Consider the following 26468-nt stretch of genomic DNA (forward strand, 5'->3'; position numbering starts at 1 on the left):
TCCAGGAGCTATCTCTGTCGTTGTGGATCCTTTGAGATGTTTCACAGGGATAATCATGTTATACAAACAAATGTTATAGATTTAGCTACAGGATTCATGAAGATGTTCATTCTCAAGAACTGAAAGTTCCCTCTATTAGTAGTTTGTTTTCATAAATGGATGTTGGATTTTATCAAATCCTTTTTCATTTTCATTTCCCCCCTGTTCCTTTCTGATATTTGTAATTTTTCTCTTTCCTCTTTTCTTAGTTATCCTGACTAGATTTTTATCAATGTTATTAATCTTGTCAAAGAAACAGAGTTAACATTTTTTCTCCATCGATATCTCACAATTATGTTGTTACTTTTTTTTAAGTTTTATTATTTCTTTTATTCTGCTTACTTCACATTTTATATGCTCTTCTTTTGATCATTTCCTAAGGTACATGCTTTTGCATTGTTGTTTATACATCTTGGTGTTTTCCAATGTATTTGTTTTATGGCATAAATTTCCCTCTAGGCACTGCTTTCGCTGCATCCCACATTCTTTGAAACATTGTGTTTTCATTTAGTTCAAATAAATTTCATTTTTCTTGAGACTTCTTTGATCTTATGTATTATTTCAAAGTGTGTTGTTGAATCTCCACGTATTGAGGGGTTTTCCAACTCTCTTGCTGTTATTGATAATCTATTTCTTTTTTATTGTTGTTGTTATGTTATTTATATCTAGATTAATGCCTTTGAAGTCTAAGAGCAGAGTTTGTATGATTTTTGTTTTTTCAGATTTGCTAAGGTATGTTTTATATTCCAGAATGTGTTCTGTCTTGGTGAATGTTTCATATGAACTTGAGAAGAATGTGTATTCTGCCCTTGTTGCATAAAGCATTCCATAGATTACAGTTAAATCGAGTTGTTTTATAGTGCTTGTTCAGTTCAACTCTGTCCTTCCTGATTTTCTGCCTGCTGAAATTTATAGCTTGTGATAAGAGGGTGTTGATGTATGACTATAATAATGTATTTATGTATTTCTACTTGCATTCTTTCAGGCCTTGCTTTATTTATTTTGCCCCTTTGTTGTTATGAATGTACACATGAAGGATTCTTATGCCTTCTTGGAGAATGGACCTTATTGGTATTATGTAAAGCTGCTTTTTATCTCTGAGGTTACCTTGGTCTGAAATCTGCATTGTCTGAAATTGATATACCAATGCCACCTTTCTTTTTTTTTTTTTTTTTTTTTTTTTTTTTTTTTTGCGGTACGCGGGCCTCTCACTGCCGTGGCACAGGCTCCGGACGCACAGGCTCGGCGGCCACGGCTCACGGGCCCAGCCGCTCCGCGGCACGTGGGATCTTCCCGGACCGGGGCACGAACCCGCGTCCCCTGCATCGGCAGGCGGACTCTCAACCGCCGCGCCACCAGGGAAGCCCGCCACCTTTCTTTTGATTACTTTCGGCATGGCACATTTTTCTCCATCCCTTTACCTTTCGTCTACCTGTGTCTTCATATTTAAAATGGGTATTTTGTATACAACATATAATTACAATTTTTAACATCTGATATTACTGTATTTGTCTTTCATTTGTTTTGAGACCACTGATGATTGAAGTGGTGATTAATACAGTTGAGTTAATATCTACCACACATTATCCTGTTTCTATTTGTTGCCCTTGCTCTTTCTTTCATTTGCCTTCCCCCTTTTTTCTACCTTTTTTGGCTTTAATTGAGCATTTTACCTGATTCTTCATTTTATCCTCTCTTAGCCTATCGATTACACGTTAAAAAAAAAACAACTTTTAGTGGTTGGTCTTTTATATATATATATATATATATATATATAATTTATTTATTTAGGCTGTGTTGGGTCTTCGTTGCTGCGTGCGGGCTTTCTCTCTAGTTGCGGCGAGCGGAGCCTACTCTTTTTTTTTTTTTTTTTTTTTTGTGGTACGCGGGCCTCTCACTGTTGTGGCCTCTCCCGTTGCGGAGCACAGGCTCCGGACGCGCAGGCTCAGCGGCCATGGCTCACGGGCCCAGCCGCTCCGCGACATGTGGGATCTTCCCGGACCAGGGCACGAACCCGTGTCCCCTGCATTGGCAGGCGGATTCTCAACCACTGCGCCACCAGGGAAGCCCGACCTACTCTTAATTGAGGTGCACAGGCTTCTCACTGCAGTGGCTTCTCTTTGTTGTGGAGCACGGGCTCTAGGCGTACAGGCTTCAGTAGTTGTGGTGTGTGGGTTCAGTAGTTGTGGCTCGCGGGCTCTAGAGCTCAGGCTCAGTAGATGTGGCGCACGGGCTTAGTTGCCCCTCGGCATGTAGGATCTTCCCAGACCAGGGCTTGAACCCGTGTCCCCTGCATTGGCAGGTGGATTCTTAACCACTGCACCACCAGGGAAGTCCCTAGTGGTTGGTCTTCAGTTTTCAGTATACATTTAGAACTAACCCACATCCTCTGTCAAGTAACACTATACTTCTTCAGTGTTTGTGTAGGTACCTCATACCACACTATTCTTCATTCCCCCCTTTCTTATTTCACTTATCCATGAGGTTTGCATTACCAATGTCATTGTTGTTAATATTATTTTATATAAAGTGTTATCTGTTATATATGATAATATAAAAAATGTCTATGCCTCTTCTAATCCAGCTTCATCATTTGTATTCTTTCTGATGAATTTTGAACGTTTCTTTCAAAGTAGGTTAACTAATGACAAATACCCTCAATTTTTGTTTCAGAAAGTCCTTATTTCTTCTTTATTTTTTAGAATAATTGTGTTTGATATAGAATTCTAGATGGTTTTTTAATTTCAAAACTTTTAAGTATTTCAGTACACTCTGTTCTTGTTTGTTTTCTGAAGAGAAGTCCAATTTAATCTAATTTTTTTGTCTATACCTGAGGTGTGTTTCCTCCTCTAGATTCTTAAAATATACTCTTTTTGCCTTTGTTTTTCTCTAGTTTGAATATGATATACTTTGGCCTCCATTTCAGGTGTTTTCATGTTTAGTGTTCGCTGAGCTTCATGGTCTACATTTGTTGTTTATCATTAATTTTAGGAAAATCTCAGTGATTGCTACTTATATCTTCTGTTTCTTTTCTTTCAGTTATTTTATCATGTGTATTTTAAATCTTGTGTTACAGAAGGTTATGCTAAGGTTTATGGATATTGTATTATATCTCTTTTTTTTTCTTTTGTTTTTGCATTACTCTCTGGTAAAACTTTTTTGTTCCAGTACAGGCCTTAAGATCAGAATATTTTGGACATATTTCGAAAACATCTTTATTTTTTCTTTCCTAGTTTTGGAGACATCAGTTTGCCCTTTGAAGTCACTGGTCTCGTGGCTCTAGGAAAACTTTATTTCGAATTTTTTCATTCTCTTCTAGTGAGATTGAGAATCACAGCTTCTAACTTCATAAATTCCAGACTGGAAGTTTGCCAGACAGCAGATAGGGTGTCTGCTCAGGAAACACTAGGTCCTGTAATTGCAGAATGGAGACTTCATGTTGTTTTGGAGGACTCCACTAATGAAACCTTTACATATTTTATAATCATGGACCAATTCACCATCAACACATATGGACTTCAGTGAACTCTTTTTTTTTTCTTCTTCTTCTTTTTTTTTTTTTTAAACATCTTTATTGGAGTATAACTGTTTTACAATAGTGTGTTAGTTTTTCCTTTACAACAAAGTGAATCAGTTATACATATACATATGTTCCCATATCTCTTCCCTCTTGCATCACCCTCCCTCCCACCCTCCCTATCCCACCCCTCTAGGTGGTCACAAAGCACAGAGGTGATCTCCCTGTGCTATGCGGCAGCTTCCCACTAGCTATCTAATTTACATTTGATAGTGTATATATGTCCCTGCCACTCTCTCACTTCGTCACAGCTTACCCTTCCCCCTCCCCATATCCTTAAGTGCATGCTCTAGTAAGTCTGTGTTTTATTCCCGTCCTACCACTAATCTCTTCATGACATTTTTTTTTCCTTAGAGTCCATATATATGTGTTAGCATACAGTATTTGTTTTTCTCCTTCTGACTTACTTCACTCTGTATGACAGACTCCAGGTCTATCCACCTCATTATAAATAACTCAGTTTTGGGGCTTCCCTGGTGGCGCAGTGGTTGAGAATCCGCCTGCCGATGCAGGGGACACGGGTTCGTACCCTGGTCCGGGAAGATCCCACGTGCCGCGGAGCGGCTGGGCCCGTGAGCCATGGCCGCTGAGCCTGCGCGTCCGGAGCCTGCGCTCTGCAATGGGAGAGGCCACAACAGTGAGAGGCCCGCGTACCACAAAAAATAAATAAATAAATAAATAAATAAATAACTCAGTTTCATTTCTTTTTATGGCTGAGTAATATTCCATTGTATATATGTGCCACCTCTTCTTTATCCATTCATCTGCTGATGGACACTTAGGTTGCTTCCATGTCCTGGCTATCGTAAATAGAGCTGCAATGAACATTTTGGTACATGACTCTTTTTTTTAATTCATTTTTTATTTACTTATTTATGGCTGTGTTGGGTCTTCGTTTCTGTGCGAGGGCTTTCTCTAATTGTGGCAAGTGGTGTCCACTCTTCATCGCGGTGCGCGGGCCTCTCACTATCCTGGCCTCTGTTGTTGCGGAGCACAGGCTCCAGACGCGCAGGCTCAGTAAGTGTGGCTCGCGGGCCCAGCCGCTCCGCAGCATGCGGGATCCTCCCAGACCAGGGCTCGAACCCATGTCCCCTGCATTGGCAGGCAGATTCTCAACCACTGCGCCACCAGGGAAGCCCACATGACTCTTTTTGAATTATGGTTTTCTCAGGGTATATGCCCAGTAGTGGGATTGCACGGTCGTATGGTAGTTCTATTTGTAGTTTTTTAAGGAACCTCCATACTGTTCTCCATAGTGGCTGTAACAATTTACATTCCCACCAGCAGTGCAAGAGTGTTCCCTTTTCTCCACACCCTCTCCAGCATTTATTGTTTCTAGAGTTTTTGATGATGGCCAATCTGACCGGTGTGAGATGATATCTCATTGTAGTTTTGATTTGCATTTCTCTAATGATTAATGATGTTGAGCATTCTTTCATGTGTTTGTTGGCCATCTGTATATCTTCTTTGGAGAAATGTCTATTTAGTTCTTCTGCCCATTTTTGGATTGGGTTGTTTGTTTTTATTGAGTTGCATGAGTTGCTTATAAATTTTGGAGATTAATCCTTTGTCAGTTGCTTCATTTGCAACTATTTTCTCCCATTCTGAGGGTTGTCTTTTGGTCTTGTTTATGGTATCCTTTGCTGTGCAAAAGCTTTTAAGTTTCATTAGGTCCCATTTGTTTATTTTTGTTTTTATTTCCATTTCTCTAGGAGATGGGTCAAAAAGGATCTTGCTGTGATTTATGTCATAGAGTGTTCTGCCTATGTTTTCCTCTAAGAGTTTGATAGTGTCTGGCCTTACATTTAGGTCTTTAACCCATTTTGAGTTTATTTTTGTGTGTGGTGTTAGGGAGTGTTCTAATTTCATACTTTTACAGATAGCTGTCCAGTTTGGGAAACACTTCAATTGGCCCACATCTTTAGATGTGAAAACTCCCATGAAGAAGTATAAATGTAAGTAACATGAAATAACTTGATGGAACATAATCCATGCGTAATGTTTCAGAAAACCTTCAGTATGAAAGTTGTTTTTATTTTATTTTGTTTTGTTTTATTTATTTATCTATTTGGTTGCCCCAGGTCTTAGTTGTGGCTCGCAGGCTCCTTATTTGGTCCTTAGTGTGGCTCACCAGGTTCTTAGTTGCAGCACGTGGGCTCCTTAGTTGCAGCTCCAGGGCTCCTTAGTTCCAGCTCGCCAGCTCCTTAGTTGCAGCATGCATGTGGGATCTAGTTCCCTGACCAGGGCTTGAACCCAGGCTGCCTGCATTGGGAGCGCTGAGTCTTATACACTGCACCACCAGGGAAGTCCCAAGAGTTGTTTTAAAAGTTTATAAATATGTTGTTTTTACTAAGGATCTTTCTTCAGATGTACCCTTGGATGGTGGGTTTCTACTAATTTGAGAAATGAATATTAATGTGAGTTAATACTGTAAGTTGTGTTTCAACAATGGTACGTAATGTTTAAAGGTAGTGATTTTTTTCTTAGATCATGACATTTCCTGTTTCCATTTTGAAGCTTTTTGGATCCATGGGTAAATAAAAGTGTATTTCTAATATGCAGTTAGGCTTAAATTTTTATAATGTGCTATTCATTCTCTGTTAAAGGGCCATTGAAAATAGCAGTTTGGTGTTTGCTGGGATTTTCCTACTGGCCTTGGGTGACAGTTTCTGGATATCCCTAATCTACTATATGTAGTACCTTTTTGACTGAGAAAGATCCTTTTCTGGGGGTGGTGGGTACAGGAGCCTTATTCAGTTTTCCATTCTGTTAAACATTTGGCATAAATTTTAATGTATGGCAAGGATGTAAAGGAGTACAATTTTATGTAAATTATGTTTTTCCTGTTTGCTTTTTCTTTCCTTCTGCTTGGTATTTGGTGAACAGAATGTGAATTAAGAAGAGAGACTTGTGATAGGACAAAAAAATCTAGAGTTGGAGATATCTTGCCTGTGAGTAATGTTAGGGCCTAGGTTTTCTAGAATCCATCCCCTTTGTGGTTCTATGTTAGAATTCACCAACAGCTCACCTGTGCATGATTTAAAAGCAGATGCAAAGAAGACAATTTTCAGATTTGGGAGTTACCACACTGGGAGAGAGACAGACCAACAGGAGGTATGAGGACACCATCTTCCAGCATATTTTCCAGATTCTGTGCCCTTGTAGTTAATAGTAGCCTCAACACCACCAACAAATGTTTGGTTTCCATTTTCTTATAAATGCAGTTTTCCCCTGATGTCACCACAAATTCCAGATCAAAATCTGTCAGTTTGAAATTTTCTACAAGGCCTCCTGTGTCCACTTGGAAAGTAATTCATGTTTCATGGTTGGGAGTACTATCTGATTACCATCTTCTGTAGATTATATCTTTATAATGTCTAATTTGTATAGAAACACCTTATGTTCTTAATAGTGCTGGTGAGTATGTTTTCCTGATTCACCATGACATTCAGAATGGTGCAGCCAAAAACAAGAACATGGGAGTTTGCTTGGGTTTTTTTTTTTTTTAAGTCTATTTTATTTATTTATTTTTTGGTTGTGCTGCGAGGCTTGCAAGATCTTAGTTCCCCAACCAGGGACGGACCCAGGCCCTTGGCAGTGAGAGCTCGGAGTCCTAACCACTGGACCTCCAGGGAATTCCCTCTCTGCTGCATTGTGAAGAGGTTGCCTCGACCTATTGTTTCACCTTGACCCATTGGCCTCCTGTCAGGAAGGACATCCTCATTTGTGTAAATCAGCATCATTTCCTTCCATCATCATGCATAGACTATTTCCAGCTCTCACGCCTACTCTGTGCCTGTTTACATGGAAACATCTTTAGAAATCCATGCGTATCCCACTCTGGAAAATTTCCTGAGGCAACACCAGTGACTGAGTTGAGAGGGCAGTAGAAGCAGTTGGCAGAACCTATGTTATGGACACATTCCATCGCCCTCAGTAATCCCGGCTGTCTCATATTTGTAAAATATGTTTGCTTGCTTGTTCACACAGCACTTCAATTTTTACTGAGTTTGAATGGGGAATCATACGCTCTGGAATTTCTCTGAGTAACAATTACTCCATTATCATCTCCCTCCCCACACCCTTTTACCAAAAGGCTTTAGCAGCCTCTGTTTATGCATCCAGGTGTCTCTAAACCACCCATGGTGGACACAAGTTATCCAAGGCATTCTTGTACCAGAAACTAGTCTCCTCAACTGTTATTGCACACAATTAGAGCAGCTCTGCTGGCAGCTGACAGAGTTGTTCTGTAAATGGAGGCCTTCCCATGGCCAGAGTTGAGCCTCCACAGCCAATTTCCCATTTTGCCTTGGGTCATGAATGTAGGACCCCTCCGTTTTGCTAACCAGAGTCTTCCTCATTAAAAAGTCATTGGTACTTGCAGCATAAAGCAAAAATTGGCCCCTCTGTCACATCCCACTTACTGAAGGAACTGTGTTCCCCCTCAGTTAATGTCTTTTGTTCTGGAGTAGGTCACTTCTTTCTGGACACATGGCCACTTGAGGAGTCACTTGGGATCACAGGAGAGACCAGGGAGTCCACATACTTTATATACAGTGTGTTGCTGCCACACCTGATGGGGTCCACTGTAGAGATGCTGTGTTCTGTCACTAAATCAGACAGGCCATCTGGGATGAGATGGATTAGCCAAGCATCAAATGGATTAGTCAAACTTCAGGCAATTGTGCTAGCAATAGAGAATTACCTGGCCAAGAATGGAACTCATCTGCACATTGTTACAGATCCTTTGGCCACTGCCAATGATCTAATTGTACCAATCACAGCTCCTTATCCAAGGCTGCCCCCTTTGGCATTAAGAACTCTGAGGATAACTTGCCTCACAGTATCCAAGTCCAAATCAATGCCAGTCCTTACTCTGTGCATATATTAAACCTCAGTCTGCAGAGGCTCAGTGTTCAGAGCAATAAATTGACTTCTGGGCACACTCTCACCTGGGATCTGATGGTATTAGCCTTAGCCCTGTGAGCCCCTGCAATCCGTAACCATTTAGGGGCCTCTAACTTCAATGTTAGGCAATATTCATGGGACATCCCTTCTCTGCCATGGCTGCCTTAGTGACTGATGTGAACAAACACACCACTGGTAATAAGCTCAACAGACATAGCTTCCCGACCAAGGAAGGGGTCCCTACAGCTGATGGCAAACAGACTTCGTAGGGCCCCTCACCCTGGCTACTGGCTACTTGCTATGCTCTAACCTTGGTAGATACTTATATACAAAAATTACTTATCCTATCACACATAACCCTTTTGAAACCAAAATGCAATCACTCGCCAACACACGGTAGAAATTATTGATATCCACTCAATTCTGAACAACCAGGCTCTTGAAAAAGGCATTCAGTGGCAGTCTTAGGACCCCAGTCTACAACCCTCATAGGATGTCCTGATGGCTTACTTAAAGCTTGATTTCTTCTATACATAGGTCTTCCTGCTGTTAGGGGCATTATTCAGATTCAATCTACAGTCTTTGGGGCCAGTTACTTTGTTCTGGTCATCAGGCTTACTGTTATCTTATGAGTAGAGCCTTTCTATACTAGACATTCTGTCAGTGACATTTCTGGTCACTCCTACAGGTCTTTGGTTTATTGTCATAGTACATCCTGGCCACCACATGTATATCCCCCTCCCAGTTCTTCCTCCTAACATCATCCATAGACTGGGTAACCTACATGTCAGTATTTCATTTTGGGCACCCTCCTTCAAACCCCTCTGGCCCATCCAACACAAATGTCCTCTCTTCCTACAGTTTACCATCACAGACTCATCGTCGTTGGAGCCCCTGGCACTGACCTGGGCACACATGATGTCATTCAACAAACATATCATTAATGCCAATCAAGAAATGTCAAAAACTTTCAAAATACGTGTAGTAAACAGCTAATGCCTCAGGTGTGTTCCATGAAGGACAACTCTCTAGCGGACATGGTAGCTGATGACCACTTGGGCTTTGCACTATTTATGAGCCAGGGAGGGAGAGTTCTGTTTCCCAGGAGGGCTTCTTGCTGCACGTGGGTGGAATACACTGGCAAGGTGCCACCAGCAACAGAAACGAGACAGCAAATTAAAATAAACAACAACGTTATTGAAATAGTTGAACAGAATTCCAGAACCATACTGAACACTTTCCTGGATCCCTCAAAATACCCGGGGATGACAGCATTCCAATCTTGTTTTGAAGCTTCATCATCTTGATTATGTTGCTTGTGTCACATGGCTTTTCAGTTAATATTCAAATTCATTTCAATGAGATGTGGCAACATTCAGTCTATAAACTTAAGGAGTGAAAGAATTGACCTCATTTTTGATATTTGACTCTTAAGGCTTCGGGTATCTGCTCACCTGTCTGGCCTACAGTGCATAACTAAGTTAGGAAGGGTGACACCTGCTCCTTTTCTTTTTGTGTCAGCAGGTGGGAGGGTCAAAACGTGAAAACCTGAAGCCTCCACTTCTACACACATTAAATAGCCAAGCCATTCTTTACACAAGGCACCTGAAGTAGCTTACTCTTTCCCGACTCTCCTTAGAAAGTACCTTTGAGTAATAAGCATCTTTCTATTTTTAAAAATTTATTTATTTATTTATTTTTGTCTGTGTTGGGTCTTCATTGCGGCGCACAGACTTCCTCTAGTTGCAGCAAACGGGGGCTACTCTTCTTTGAGGTGAGCAGGCTTCTCCTTGCAGTGGCTTCTCGTTGCGGAGCACAGGCTCTAGGTGTGCGGGCTTCAATAGTTGTGGCATGCAGGCTCAGTAGTTGTGGCTCGCGGGCTCTAGACCGCAGTGTCAGTAGTTGTAGCACATGGGCTTAGTTGCTCCGTGGCATGTGGGATCTTCCTAGACCAGGGCTTGAACCTGTGTCCCCTGCATTGGCAGGCGGATTCTTAACCACTGTGCCACCAGGGAAGTCCAACATCTTTGTTTTGAAGCACTTGAGAACATCAGTGTTGACATCTGATCCCATTTGGGGTAAGGTGTTAATCCTGCCCCCAAAAGGGCAATGATAAAACAGAAGGTAATGCATAGAAAATGTCTTTAGGGTGACAAACATGTATTCAGGGTAAGATATTTTAGAACTTGAGGAAAGAAATTCAAATACAGAGATCTAAATATGATCACAGAAGAAAAGCTTTGAAACCACCTACATGTTCAGTAGCAGAGGAATGAGTAAGTGAAATGATAAACAGTCTTATAAAGGAAAAATACAGAGCAGCACAACTGAATGGATGGTTTCTGCTCGGATATGTAAAGAGCTCTGAGAGATCACTGTTATCTTCACAACAAGAAAGAAAAACTATAAACAACCTGAAAGGCAACACCTGTTCTTAGATTCATGAAAGATTTGAGTATACGGCAATCAATGCTCCCCAAATCAGAGACAGATAAATAGAACTGTCAGTTACCTGGAGGTGAAGCCTTCCTAACTTAGTTATGCACTGTAGGCCAGACAGGTGAGCAGATACCCGAAGCCTTAAGAGTCAAATATCAAAAATGAGGTCAATTCTTTCACTCCTTAAGTTTATAGACTGAATGCTGCCACATCTCATTGAAATGAATTTGAATATTAACTGAAAAGCCATGTGACACAAGCAACATAATCAAGATGATGAAGCTTCAAAACAAGATTGGAATGCTGTCATCCCCGGGTATTTTGAGGGATCCAGGAAAGTGTGTCAGTATGGTTCTGGAATTCTGTTCAAATATTTCAATAACGTTGTTGTTTATTTTAATTTGCTGTCTCATTTGTGTTGCTGGTGGCACCTTGCCAGTGTATTCCACCCACGTGCAGCAAGAAGCCCTCCTGGGAAACAGAACTCTCCCTCCCTGGCTCATAAATAGTGCAAAGCCCAAGTGGTCATCAGCTACCATGTCTGCTAAAGAGTTGTCCTTCATGGAACACACTTGAGCCAGTAACCTCTAGAAACATTTAAACTGGTAATTTGAATTTGTTAGAGACACAGATTGGACTAGCTTGAGATTTAAAACATTTAGGGAGGGCTTCCCTGGTGGCGCAGCGTGGTTGCGAGTCCGCCTGCCGATGCAGGGGACATGGGTTCGTGCCCCGGTCCGGGAAGATCCCACATGCCACGGAGCGGCTGGGCCTGTGAACCATGGCCGCAGAGCCTGTGCTCCGTAACAGGAGAGGCCACAGCAGTGACAGGCCTGCGTACCACAAAACAAAAACAAAAAAAACCCCAAACATTTAGGGAGTCCAGTCTCAGGGAACCTCCCAAATTTATGAATTTTTCCTACAGGAGCCCAACCAGGTTCCCATCATGAATGATGGAAAAACACTGCTTCATGCTTCAAGCAGGAATCAGGAAAGCCATTTTGATCAGCACACAAAGCATTCTGTTCCCTGTAACTCAGGCTCTCAAAGAAAATTAACTTGCCAAAACCTTATCTGAAATGGGGCAGAGCAGTCAGACAGCTCCCTGACCCTTCAGGTTTTCACTGTGTCAAAAGGGAAGGAATGAATACTAAGAACCTGTTCTGAGGTTCATAGTCCAGGGATTCTGTCCTGCCAAAACATTAAAGGTTTAATCATAAGAGAACATTTTTCCACACTAGTACCTTCCTACCATATCAACAGGGCTCAGTATAAAAAGAGTGGCTTGAAACAGAGTTTTAAGACACAGACTATTTAACATTGAGTTTCTAGGGATACCCAAACACAGCAGGGGAGATAAATACAAGGAGACCTGTATACAGCATAAAGTATAGTAAAAGGGAAACTTATAAACACCTATATTAAGAAAGAAAGATATCAAATTAACAACCTAAATTTACACCTCAAAAACTAGAAAAAGAACAAGCTAAACCTAAAGTATAAAGTGAGTACTTTTCAAACTACAAAACATGGTGAAAAGAAATTAAGACAAGTGTAAATAGAAAACATAGCAATTTCATGGTTCAGAAGAGTTAACATTGCTGAACTGGCACTACTTCACAAAATGATCTGAAGATTCAATGTAATACCTATTATAATGCCAGCTATTATCTTTGTAAGAAATTGGCAAGTTGTTTCATAATTTTATATGAGTGGGGAAGAGGCAGGGATGGATGGAAGGCTCAATCCTGTCAAAGGACAAATATCAAAATGGAGCCAGACTCTTTATTACAGATGGCGGGGTCACCTTAAGTGTCTTTGTTTCTAAACAAGCGTCACAATTTATAATGGTCTGACAGACTTAAGCCAAGACCCTGACCCATATAGGACGTAAGACCCTATTGTTTCAGTGTCGCCTGATCTGGGCCATCTTCCCGTGCTGTACTTACTTTATTCATTTGGGAATTCAATCAGCATTTCCCTGTACCTCCGCGTTCCTAAAGAACTGGGCGAAAACAACACAGGCCGCCCCAAGCCGGAAAGAAGTTCCGTTTAAATGCAAACATCCTTTGCCGGGTCAGGTCGCCGCCCACCTGCAGAGTCTGGTTCCACAGACAGGCATCTTCCTGCCCCGCTGTCACTCAAGCGTGGGGGGGGCGAGGCCTCTCAAACTGTCCAATCAAGAACCCCGCTGGGGAAAGTGGGTGGGGACACGCGCTGCATTGGCGTAAACATCCTTACTCGCCCCTAATCGTCGCTGTGGCTTTGCCGCACTGTCCCTGGCGCTGTGCTTTGCAGCGGTCGTGGGAGTCATAGGACGGACTCAGGGAAACCTAGAAATGGTAAGTGCGCTGCCCAGCGATGTGGAGACGCGGTGGAGGGTCTGGTCGGAACCGTCCCTCGCGGGACCCGGGTCTGACCGCGGTCAACTCTGGGGTATGCGGACCCGAGCCGCGTGTGTCTCCGCTCGGACCTCAGTCCCCTCGGTCTGGCAGCGTGGGGGCGGGGCCGGCAGCCGGAACCCCGGGCGTCCTGTCCCGTCACTGCGCGCGGAGACTTGGGCCCTGACCCCGGAGCTTCTCTGGGCAGCTCTGCGCCCGCAGTCTGTCGTCTCCCCGAGACTGTGCGGCGACCACAGGGAGGGTCATCAGGGAACAGTCGTGACTGGGTCTCTGGGGATCGTGCGTGGGAGGAGTTGTGCTCTATGGAGTCCACAGTCTCTCCCTTCACGTCAGCGGGGCTTGTTTTCTTCTGAGTTTTACGAGTGTTGTGGTTTTTAGAGCAGGGTTTCAAATTCACAGCTGTTTCCCCAGCCTAGCTCTGGCAATAAATACCTCCTCTCATTCCCAAAGCCAGCTTCGCTTTTCCGATTCACAGCATCACTATCAACTGTTTGTCCTCTGTGGTGAATTTCAAAGGGATCCAATATTTTAACTGTTTATCCTTTTCCCACAGAGCCATGGATGGCCCTTAAAGATTTATTATTATTATTTTTTATCTATGGATGTTTTACATGAGAAGAAAGACGAATAACCACACGGAACCATGTACATTGTATGAAAACCTTGTGCCTCTCCCCCAGAATCCTTACAGGACACGTACATCCTATGGGAAGTCCTTTGGGTGGAGATTATTTTTGTGGAAACTGTCAGCACTGCCTCTCCCTGGGTTTGTAACTTTAAAGAGATTTACTGACTTAGTCGGCATTTTTCAATAAAGGAAACACGTATTTATTTAATCAATAGAGCTATAAGGACAGTATAAAATAGTTCCAAACAGGCAAGAAAGAGGTGACTCTGAGAGAAGATAAAAATATTCTTGTATTACATTACATTTGTTAAGAATTTTGGTTCCACTCTTTTCCTGAACGTGTACAGTAAGTTTCTGAGGTCTGTTCTTGCTTTTGGATATTTTCAATGAAATTGCAGGGCTTAGACCAAAAGTGTTCAAGTATAGTTAATTATTTACAAATGAAATTCTTGCCATGGAAATAATAATTAACTGACATCTTTTATTCTGGATGGAATAGATAGTTGGGGTTTTCTGCTTGAACTATGAAAGTGCCTTACCATTTTCTTTCCTCCTTCCCACATAAACACTGGATTTAAGTTATTCTGCTGTATTGTTCAAAAACTGGCTTTGTGTCATTTAAAATCTCAGGGATCCAAAGCAAGTCCAGGGAGAGTAGAGGCCTGTGGTCAGTGAGCCTCACTAAGGCCCCCTTGAGGTTGGAAAGAGAAGTACTGCAAAACCTAGTTTGTTCTTCCTGGGAAGCCTTACCCTTGCAGGTGTCCTCTCTGTTTGCATCCACCACAGAAGGAAACTTTATAGTGAGAGAAGATGCAGAGCTTTGGAAAGCTGGCAGTGCACCTGCACGTGGGGGTGGGGATGATGCCTTTTTTAGGTTGGAGTTGTAGTTCCATAGGCCTAGACACTTTTAGACAGGGTGTTTGAGTTTTGCATCCACAGTGCACGGGCAGTTAGTGTAAATTGTACACACTGAGAGTCTGTGAAGATCAGGTGTTCTGTCTCATAGACAGAAGGTTTATGAATTGGGGAGTTCCTTTGAGTCAGAGCCTTAAACTGAATCAGGCTTCGAGTTTCCTGACTTGTTTCAAGAGAAGCCTGGGGGAGGGAGTGCTTCCATGCTTACAGGAGAGGGGAGGACATGTAGAGCTCCCAGAGATCATTCGTGTGGCTGCTAACCTGTCCCAACCCTCCTTCACCAGGGACTGACCCACTCTAGGGGTTCCATCTCAACCTGGAGTGTTTAGACACCAAGTCTGGAATATGTTCAACTTTCTGAAAATGGGGTTTTCTTCTGAATTTGAGGGAAGCAGCCTGCATATCTGTTTTGATTTCAGTATTTGGATTCTTTAATCCTAAATATTGCAGCCCTTTAACTCTAGTTTGCACCAGCACTTGGGATTTTAAAATGTAAGTTGATCGAGAGATATGATGTAAGGCAAGAAAATTGTGGAACCAAATAGGATTTTTATTCCATTTAGGCAAGAGAACCTCAAGATGTGAGATGGGCGTATTTAAGTTCTCAGGTGCTTTTTCCATTTTTTGGTCAGTGTATGTGCCTGTCCCTAGAGAAATTTGACATTTAGAAGGCTATTATACTGTTCCTAAGGTAAATGAGTTCCTATTTTAATGGATGTGAGGAAAAAACAATTGAATTTCTATTTTCATCGATATGAGGAAAATCCTCAAAGCCTCTGTAAATATTTGAAATTCTTAGTTTACTTCAGCTCTTACTTTGCAAGTCCTAGTGTATTAGATTATGCCATTAGTTCCTGAAAACATCACCAGTGTGAAATATAGTGGAAGGACAAACTGTAAGGCCCCTAGTCCTTTTCGTTAGAAAGGGATTTGTAAATTATTTACAGTCAGCAGTTTTATACACCTTACTGTTTAAACGATTAAGTCTTGGTGTGGTTTCCTATGTAGCAAAGTTAAAATTAATTTTTAAATGTAAAAGTTAATATAAAATAATTATTAAGCATAGCAAAATATGGCATATAAATTTTTTTCTCCTTCTTTTATAGAAATAATTCATGGGAAGGTTAAAAAAATCCCTAAGATAGGAAACTAACTTAAGACAACTCCCTCCCCACATATCCCACTCCACTTCTGTGCAAAGAACCAGTTTTGATTACTTCCATCATCCTGCTAGTGTTTCTTTATATAAAACCAAGTCATTGTGAATGCACATTTTTCTTCTGTTTGTTCTTGGGTGGGGTGGTGGGGATCCACATATTTGATGTTTAACTACTGAAAACTTAAGCCTCACCCCTCCCTTTTCCCCTAGCTCTTCTTACCTGGGCAGGCTGATAAGAAAGCCTGGAAGCTCCTGCTCCATGAGCTGCTGTTTGTTGGGGTCTCCTCCTGTGTGCTGTGCTGTCCTGTGTGGCAGTGTTGATCCCAGCAACCCTGGGTTCTATATACAGAGGATTCTGAATTGGCAGTTTCTGTAATTATTTGTCCTTTGGGAGCAGGAGTATGGGAATGGAGCCCTCCTTACAGTGTTTCTGGGTGGATGTCTTGGGTGTAACCTATCTATGTGTTTGGAGTGAAGATGTGTCTGAGGCTGGTGTCTCCCCAACTTTAAGAGGGGTCTTAGTGTTACCAAGTTCAAGCTCATACTGCTCACTGTGTTACCCAAAAACCGGGTTCACCTCTTGGTGGGTGTTGAACAAGTAGACACAATCAAGCCAAAGGTCGGGAGAAGGAAGGATTTATTATTACTTGCAGCAAGTAAGGAGAACACTGGGGATCTTTCCCAAAGCATTGTCACCCTGAACAACAAAATTGGGGAAGTTTTAAGCTAAGTGTACATGCATATTCATGAAGGGGATTTAGCAGAGGAGAATTGAGCATAAAATTGGGGCAAAGGTCGACAGAGTCCAAGCTTTGGTTTATGAAGTCAGGAGGGTCAACATCATCATTCCATCCTCCACCTCGGTGGGGGCCTTAGTTCCTGCAGAACTCGAAGATATATTATTTTGTATATATATCTATATCCCTTGAGGAGGAACTAGGACTCTGCTATATCACTGCACTACTGTTTGACTACTTTTTCTCTGTTCTTTCATTACTTTGTTCCTTAAGGTCATTGATTACTGAGACCTGTTCAAGGGCAAGCATTGTGGCCAGGCTTAGATCACAAAATGGCTTAGGCCAGAAATGGCTTCTCTTATGTCAAGAAAGCCAGGGTTCTGTTTCACTGGGGTTCCCCTAACTTATCTGCTTACAGCTGCATGACAGGCCAATAAAATGAGAGGTGAAGTGTTGGGGCAAGAAGTAGCAACTTTATTCTGAAAGTCAGCAAAACGAGAAGGTGGACTAACTTCCTAAAGAACCATCTTAATTCAGAAAAGAATTTAGGTTTCTTTTATGCTAGGAGAAGTGAGAGGGCGGTTTTTCATCTTCTTGTGGCATTTTCCCAGGAGGCAGGAGGTCCCAGCTCCTAAGTCACCCTTATCTGTAGATACCATCTAGCCCTGCAAAACAGCTAATCGAAAGCACTGTTATTCTTAGGAATTAGGGTTTGGTTAATGATTATCATGCTGTGGGGGTTGAAGGTTAGGAGGACAAAGTAAAATACTTTAGTGCATTCTGTGAAGTTAGTACAGCTTAATCAGGTCAGTTAATAAAATATAGAAGGCCTGGGAATTCTCTGGTGGTCCAGTGGTTAGGACTCAGTGCTTTCACCGCTGTGGCCCAGGTTCAGTCCCTGGTCGGGAAGCTAAGATACTGCAAGCTGAGTGGCTCAGCAAAGCCGGGGGGTGGGGGGAAATACACACACACACACACACACACACACACACACACACACACGTGTGTGTGTGTATGTGTGTAAAAGGACTTTTGTAACAAGGCAAGAGAACAAATAGCCCCTGTTACATTAGGGTGTTATGAATATGATTATACCCCATGAATGAGGTGAGCCTAGGGGTTACTTCTTAAAGAGCAGTTATTTCAAAGAGAAGTAAGAGAAGAGAGGGAAGGGAGCCAGTAGATGGTGGACTGAGTATACTCTCCAAATACCAGAGGGCTCAGCAGCAGTACCTCTGCTGCAGCTGCTTCTCCCTCTACTGCAACAAAGAACCTGACGCTCTGAGTTATTAGGGATGACACCATAACCTCACTGTGACACAGCAAAGGAATTGGCTTTAACTGATTTAAGCTTGGGTTATTTAAATTATATGTCATGGTGGAAGAGACATGATACATCTTCACCTGGTTATCTTCAGGGAACCTCAGCAGCCTTGCCATTTCACAGTCTCTGCAGGTAGGATCTGCACTGCATGCACTTTGCTCCAGGAGCACAGGTATGACATCACACTAATGATGTCCTCCTCTGAGGATATTCGTTTCACACTCATTCAGAACTAGTATTGGAATGGGAGCTCATACGAGGTGGATGGGCCATTGACCCATGCATAAGATAAGACCCTCATGCCTTGGTCAAGTTCCTGAAAATTCTTTGGTAATCAGATGGCTGCTCTCTCTCTGACACTGTGAAGAAATAGTTATATAGTTTTTTTCAGTACCCACAAGATCTGCTGGGTCCTTTTGGTGTTGGAAGACAACGTTTTCTTTGTTTACTAATTTTACTTGAGCCCATATTTGCTGTTGCTTGGAAATTTGGCCACCTTGAGGTCACCCCTACCACAGAAGGCTCTAGAATGTGTTTAAATTGCTGTACAACAGCCATACATAACACTAACTCATGTTAGAGTCCTCTTAGCCTCCTTCACTTTAGAGTTTTCAGTGACCTTTCATACCTCCTGGAGTTGCCCACGATGGCCTTAAATTGTCCATAGACTTCTGATGCAAGAAACTGCCCTGTGCCTCACACGGTTTGCTATTAGAGCTGCAGTGACTGTCACACAGTGAGCTCTCTTGAAAATAAAGGGTCTCGGGGCTTCTCTGGTGGCGCAGTGGTTAAGAATCCGCCTGCCAGTGCAAGGGACACGGGTTCGAGCCCTGGCCTGGGAAGATCCCACATGCCGCAGAGTAACTAAGCCTGTGAGCCACAACTACTGAAGCTTGCGCGCCTAGAGCCCATGCTCCCAACAAGAGAAGCCAGTGCAATGAGAAGCCCGTGCACCACAATGAAGAGTAGCCCCTGCTTGCCACAACTAGAGAAAGCCTGCGCACAGCAACGAAAAAAAAAAGAAAAGAAAGGGTCTCATAAGCAATGAGCTTGTGACCCTCTGCTGAGCTGCCCATTGTGCCTTTGACCCTAGAACTAGCACCCCACTGTGTTGGCATGCCTACCAGCACCACCGCGTGCAATGATGTAGCGAAACCTGTCCTGGTTTATGCCTCCTGCAGGAGGGTGGCCTGTTCTCTCTTCAGTCCTTTAAAGGATGCTGTGGTCTTGGAAGAGGTTACTACTCCCCCAGATGGAGACTTCCCTCCGGAGTTTCTTGGGATTAACTGAATGCATAGCTCTGGGGTGTGCATAGACATTAAGGATGACTATGCATTCGTGCATGATGAGTTCAGTGGAGAGTTGCTGCTCTTCACCCCTTGTGATATCCCTGATAAATGACCAAACCACACAGCTAACCAAACATCAGAGAGTCATCTTGATACTGGCCAAAAATTGGACCCATCTACATGTATTCACAGCCTTTTGGACGATGTCTAAGAATTGCCCCTTTGTATTAAAAGAAATGTTGGGATCTCTTGATTTAGAGATACCCAAAATAGAAATCAAGGTTATTCTCATCTGTACATATACTAGGCCCACAATATAGGGACTCACCAGGACACTCTTATCCATGTTGGAGTCCCAGACATGACTGGTAGTAACCGTGGCACTTCTCAGAAAATACAGTGCTGCTCTCCAACATGACATTCAGTTGAAGTTTCACTTCCGTTAACAGGTCTCAGGCTCATGGAGCACCATACTGGCTTATTGAAATAAGTTCAAATCAGTTGTATGAAAGGTGTCCCGTTTTGATCATCAGTCATCAGGGGTGAATTGCAATGAGTCTGTCTTCAACTTTTTTTTTTTTTTTCCTAATTCACTTCAGTTTTCTTTTAGAGCAATTTTAGGCTTACAGAAAAAGAAAAATAGAGAGTACAGAGAGTTCCCACATAACCACTCTGCATCCACACAGTTTACACTATTTTTAAATCTTGTGTGTGGAACATTTGTTAAAATTGTTCAGTGAATGTTGATACATAAAAATATACAGTTTACAGTAGCATTGATTCCTTGTGTTAAAAGATCTATAGATCGTGGCAAATGTTTAATGACATATATCCTTCATTTCATTTCTGTATCCTATAGCATAGTTTCATTTCCCTAAAAATCCTATATGCCCAACCTATTCATTCATTCTTCCCTTGAACCCTCAAATCCTTCACAATCAGAGATTTTTTTCTTCGCTCATAGTTTTGTCTTTTCCAGATTGTCACATACTTGGAATCATACAGTGTGTAGCTTTGTGAGATTAGCTTCTTTCACTTATACTTTTTTTCTTTTTAATTCAGCCGCACGGCATGGGGAATCATACTTCCCCGACCAGGGATTGAACCCATGTCCCCTGCATTGGGAGCACGGAGTCTTAACCACTGAACCACCAAGGAAGTCCCTTTTGGGTTCCTCCATGTGTTTTCATGGCTTGATACCTTATTTCCTTTGGTATCCTTCAACCTTGCTCTGCTCTTATTAATTCCAAGAGTAATCTCTGTTGTAGATTCTTTCAGATATTTTACATAGACAATCATGTCATATAGAACAAAGATAGTTTTATTTCTTGCTTCCCAATCTGTATATCTTTTATTTCCTTTTCTTTTCTTACTGCATTGACTAGGGCTTCTAGTACAATGTGTTTTGTTTTTATTTTTCTCTGTGTGTGTGTGTGTGTGTGTGTGTGTGTGTTTGTAGTACAGTGTTGAATAGGAGTGGTGAGAGGAATCTTCTTGCTCTGTTCCATTCCTGTCTTACCAGTAAAGCAACTAGTTTCCCACCACTAAGTATGATGTTAGCTACAGGTGTTATGTAAATGTTCTTTCTCAAAAAGAGAGAGTTTCCCTCTATTATTAGTTTGTCATCATAAATGCATATTGGATGGTATCAAGTCCTTTTTCATGTTCATTTCCCCCTTCTTTCATTTCTGATATGAGTAATGTCTGTCTTCCCTTTTTTCTCTGTTATGTTGACTAGATACTTATCACTTTTATAAATTGATCTCATCAAAGGACAGCTTTTGGTGTTGAAAAGAGGAGAGTGTTTTTTTCCAATATATTTTAAATAATTTCAGATTTTTTGCTCCTTTAAATATTTCCACATTCTTTGATCTTCCAATCAAGCTTATCCTCAAAAGCACCACCAACTGTTTAATTTCTATTTTCTGAGAGGTTTAGTTTTCCACTGATGGCTTCACAAGATCCACATCAAAAATCCACCAGCTTTCCATTTTCCATTACCACCAGCTCTTCATCTTTGCCATTATTTGGTGTTCTGAAGGTTTGTAATTTTAGCCATTGTAGGAAGTGTTGGGTGATATCTCATTCTTTTATTTTCAGTTTCCTGGTAATATATTAAGAATTTTTTCGTGTGCTTATTTATCATCTGTATATCGTCAGTAAAATGTGTGTTCAGATCTTTTGCTCATTTTTAATTTGGTTCTTCTTTTTGTTCAGTTTTAAGAGTCCTTTGGATGTTTTGGATACCAGTGCTTTATCATGTAGATGATTTCCAAGGATTTTCTGCTGGTCTGTGGCTTGTGTTTTCATTCTCTTAGCACTGTGTTTCACTGAGCAGGAGTTTTTCGTTTTAATGAAGTCAAAGTTACTTTTTATCTTTTGGATCTTGCATTTGCTTTTATCTAAAAATTAATCACCAAAACCAAGGTCACCTAGATTTTCGCATATGTTATCTTTTTGGAGTGTTGTAGTTTTACATTTTACACTAAGTACTCTGATCCATTTTGGGTTAATTCTTATGAAAGGTTTTAAATCTCTGTCTAGATTCATTTCTTCATTCTGCATGTGGATATCCAATTTTTCCAGCAATATTTGTTGAAAAGACTAAATTTTTTCTATTTAATTGCCTTTGGTCCTTCGTCAAAGTTGAGTTCACTCTTATGTGTGGATCTATAGGAAAGCATTTGACTTGTGCATGTTAACATTTTAATCTTCAATCTTCCTCTACTCTCTTAGTAGTTCAAGGTCTTTTTTTTTTTGCTCTTGGAATTCTTTGAGGTTTTCTCCAAAGACAGTCTTGTCATTTGCCAGCCAAGGCAGTTTTATTTCTTCTCATTTTTTATCCTTTTTATTTAATTTTCCTGTCTGATTGCATTAGCTAAAAATTCCAGTATAAGATTGATAAAGGAATGGTGAGAGGGGACATCCTTACCTTCTTCTTGATGTTACCGGAAAGCATCTCGGTCTCCAGTTGATGTAGAAGTAGATGTGGGCAGAGGGGAAGCATTCTCTAGAACACTGATTTGATCTCAATCTTCTAGTGATCCTGTATCTCTGGGTTTGACTTTCTGTGATACAATGAGAAAGATGTTTGGTCTTTGTCCCACGCTCCTAGCAAAAACCTTTTGAGGTCCTTGGAATGACTTGAGTAATGAGGGTGATAGAGTGTCTTTTGTTTTAAGTAAATTAGGAAACCTGATGGTGTGTCAAGGAAATCTATGATTTGTAGGCGGCTGAATAGAAATGTTGATAACCAAGGCACACCATTTGTGTCTGGCATCTGAAGTAGAGACACTGTCTAGTACTGAGCGCTTAAATCTATAGAGTGTAACATATGTGAGTTAGTGTTAGAATTGAATTGAACTGTTGGACATCTATTTGGTGATGGAGAGTTGGAGAAATGGCATTGGGACACCACATATTTGTTGTTAGGAGGGGAAAAAAACACTATTATCCTCAGAGGTGCCCCCGCCTTTGAGAGTAGAAAATGCTAAAAGAGACTCACGTTGGCTATTTCCCTACACCCACAGGTCAGTTAGGCTCTAGCAAAATCCCAGTTAGTTGCCCGCTTGTGAAATAGATTGTTTTCAGGACAGGCCTTGTTAAAAAGAAGAGACTATTCTGGGTATATTTTTATTTATTTATTTATTTTTATTTGTTTATTTTTACAGTTGATTTACAGTATTATATTAGTTTCAGGTGTACAGCATAGTGATTCAGTATTTTTATAAAAATATGGAACACTTCATTAATTTGCATGTCATCCTGCTGATCTTCTCTGTATTGTTCCAATTTTATTTAAAAATTTTTATTGGAGTACAGTTGATTTACAATGTTGTTTTAGTTTCAGGTGTCTGGATATACTTTTTTGTTTCTATTTCTAATTTGGAGATAGCAGTTTACCCTGTGACCTCAGTTCTCTGGTGGAAGAGTTGTTGCTTTTAAGTTTCTTGGCTTTTTTTCTTCTGAGGACTAGAAAGTACCACAAGCTGACTTCTAAGCTCCTTAGATACCAGACCATAGATAAGAAGTCTCTGGGGCTTCTCTGGTGGCGCAGTGGTTGAGAGTCCGCCTGCCGATGCAGGGGGACACGGCTTCATGCCCCGGTCCAGGAAGATCCCACATGCCGCGGAGAGGCTATGGCCGCTGAGCCTGTGCGTCTGGAGCCTGTGCTCTGCAACGGGAGAGGCCACAACAGTGAGAGGCCCGCGTACCGCAAAAAAAAAAAAAAAAAAAAAAAAGAGGTCTCTGACTCCTTTTCTTGATGTTTGACTGCTAACAACTTTAAACCTTACCTCCTCTTTCTTTCATCTACTTGTGCCCACATCTGTACATGGTGATAAGAAAGCCTCAGTGTTCCTTCCTTTGGTTCTGGCAAGTGATTGAATCTACAGAAGGCCTTGCTCGTGTACTTGAATTCTCACCCTAGCCCATCCCCTAAGCTCAATAAAAAACCCAGGGCAGGCTCCTTTCCTTCTTTCCTTGATGTCTCAAGGCATTTTTCACCTTCTTGAGAGGCTTCCTTTCCTTTTCCCAAACACTTCCATTATAGAAGTAAGAAACCCCTTTCATACTCTTTAGGTGTGTATATGTTATCATCAGTGCAGACATCTGAACTAAATCTCGGGCAAGGCTTCATCTGTCTATGAAGGAGACCATAACAGTTTAGAATAGGTAACATGCTGCACTTTTTGCAGTACTCTTTGCTTTACTGTTTATTGATAAAACCTTCAGATCTGTTGATATTAGTGTGTCACCCTTGTATATCTCTCCAAGTGCAACTATGTAATAAGTTCTGTGGACATTGTTGGAAATTGCTGGGCTGTAAATAATGATCAAGTTCATATTCACAGGAAATAGCAATGGAGTGTATCACTTGGCCGTTTCTCCATTTGTGCATAATTTAATGATTTTTTTCCCCCAATGGTCTTCAACACTTGGGATTTTCTTTTTCTTTTCTTTTTCTTCTTCTTTTTTTTTTTTTTTTTGGCTGCGTTGGGTCTTCGTTGCTGTGCACAGGCTTTCTGTAGTTGTGGCAAGCGGGGGCTACTCTTCATTGCAGTGCACAGGCTTCTCATTGTGGTGGCTTCTCTTGTTGCAGAACATGGGCTCTAGGGTGCACAGGCTTCAGTAGTTGTGGCATGCAGGCTCAGTAGTTGTGGCGCACAGGCTTAGTTGCTCCATGGCATGTGGGATCTTCCCAGACCAGGGATTGAACCCGTTCCCCTGCACTGGCAGGCAGATTCTTAACCACTGCACCACCAGGGAAGTCCCAACACTTGGGATTATTAAATTGACTAAGTTTTGTTCTAATCACTGTGAAATGGGATTTACTGGACATATTAGTGTCCTATTACCCAGTTGCCAAGGTGATGGACATTTTTTCATATATTATCCTTTTCATATCTGTTAAATATCTTTTGCTTCTTTTTCCATTTTAAAATTGTCTCTTCATTTTAACTCTACAAAGTAACCTTTTCTATTTTTATATCTGTGTGCATTGCAGATATTTTCCTTTTTTTTTTTTTTTTTTTTGTGGTACGCGGGCCTCTCAGTGTTGTGGCCTCTCCCGTTGCGGAGCACAGGCTCCAGATGCACAGGCTTAGCGGCCATGGCTCAGGGGCCCAGCCGCTCCGCGGCACATGGGATCTTCCTGGACCGGGGCACGAACCCGTGTCCCCTGCATCGGCAGGCGGATTCTCAACCACTGCGCCACCAGGGAAGCCCGATATTTTCCTTTTTATGTATCTTTTAACTACCTGAACTTTAATATATTTGAATTTATCTCTGGCTTTATAGAGTATTCTTTTGCTTATATGAGATACTCTTTCTATTCTTCTATCAATAAAACATTTACCTGTGATTTCTAAAAGTGGCCTAGTTTTATCTTTCACATTTAAATCTACAATGAGTAGGCTATTGTCTATGGAATGGAGGGAAATACGCTGCATTTTTCCAACTGGATAATAGTTTGTCCCTTATGTAGTCAACTGTTCATGATATTTGCCACTACTCTCCTGTTCTGTCCTTGAACAACTTTCCATATTAAATGCTTGTCTATGGAAGACACTTTTCCTTTCCTTTGTTCTGTTTGTTTTTCTTTCTGCTAATACTTGTATTGTCTGAATTACCATAGAGGTGTGTTAGGTAGACTGCCATGTTTTTCCATAGAAGACTTTGTCTGTCATACAGAGTGAAGTAAGTCAGAAGGAGAAAAACAAATAACGTATGCTAACACATATATATGGAATCTAAGAAAAAAAATGTCATAAAGAGATTAGTGGTAGGACAGGAATAAAACACAGACCTACTAGAGCATGGACTTGAGGATATGGGGAGGGGGAAGGGTAAGCGGTGACGATGTGAGAGAGTGGCAGGGACATATACACACTACCAAATGTAAGTTAGATAGCTAGTGGGAAGCTGCCGCATTTGTGACCACCTAGAGGGGTGGGATAGGGAGGGTGGGAGGGGGGGTGATGCAAGAGGGAAGAGATATGGGAACATATGTATATGTATAACTGATTCACTTTGTTGTAAAGGAGAAAGTAACACACTATTGTAAAACAGTTATGCTCAAATAAAGATGCTAAAAAAAGAAAAAAGAAAAAAAAGAAGATTTTGTCCATTTTTGGACGTTCCTTCTTTGTATTAAGTTCGGAGGAGTAGTTTTTATCGAGTCCTAAAAACTTTTAGGTATTTGCGAAATTTAATAAATGTATCATTTGGTAGAGATAACATCTGGGCGACGCTGAATTCTTTCTAAGAACACATGCCATCATTTTACTTACTTCAGTCTACTTTGACATTACCCAATAATTTTTAAAAAAATTTTTACATGAGGATCATTAAATATTTTGTATTAGTCTTGTTTAGTATTGAATTAAATTTGGTGTGGAGGAAACCAGAAGCAAGCTCTCAAATGTTGTCTCTTGGTGTTACCACGTAGGATGGGCTCAGTTCTCCAAGTAACAGATTAGAGACTCAGTGCCCATAGTTTTTTAGGGAGGTGGGTGCTGATCAGGTAGGCACATTCTGCTGAACATGACAC

General features: G+C 41.4%; 1 protein-coding gene and 1 pseudogene across 7 annotated transcripts in view; one reads left to right on the top strand and one right to left on the bottom strand.

Annotated features, from left to right (window-relative positions):
• LOC131756032 (zinc finger protein 709-like) overlaps positions 1-26468 on the top strand; it is a 48275-nt gene that overhangs the window by 15255 nt on the left and 6552 nt on the right. For 4 of the 7 annotated variants that reach the window (XM_067032614.1, XM_067032607.1, XM_067032608.1 and 1 more), the window contains exon 1: positions 13215-13305. The exons of the other annotated variants lie outside the window; for them this stretch is intronic. Coding sequence is in view for 1 of the 4 variants with exons in the window: in XM_067032607.1 (XP_066888708.1) it covers positions 13303-13305 (3 nt within the window). In the remaining 3 variants the exon portion in view is untranslated. Of the gene's footprint in view, positions 1-13214; positions 13306-26468 lie in introns of those variants that run through there. 7 annotated transcript variants of the gene reach the window in all.
• LOC131756482 (U6 spliceosomal RNA) lies at positions 23147-23240 on the bottom strand (annotated as a pseudogene).

Source organism: Kogia breviceps, chromosome 4 (assembly GCF_026419965.1).
Source record: "Kogia breviceps isolate mKogBre1 chromosome 4, mKogBre1 haplotype 1, whole genome shotgun sequence".
Taxonomy (NCBI): domain Eukaryota; kingdom Metazoa; phylum Chordata; class Mammalia; order Artiodactyla; family Physeteridae; genus Kogia; species Kogia breviceps.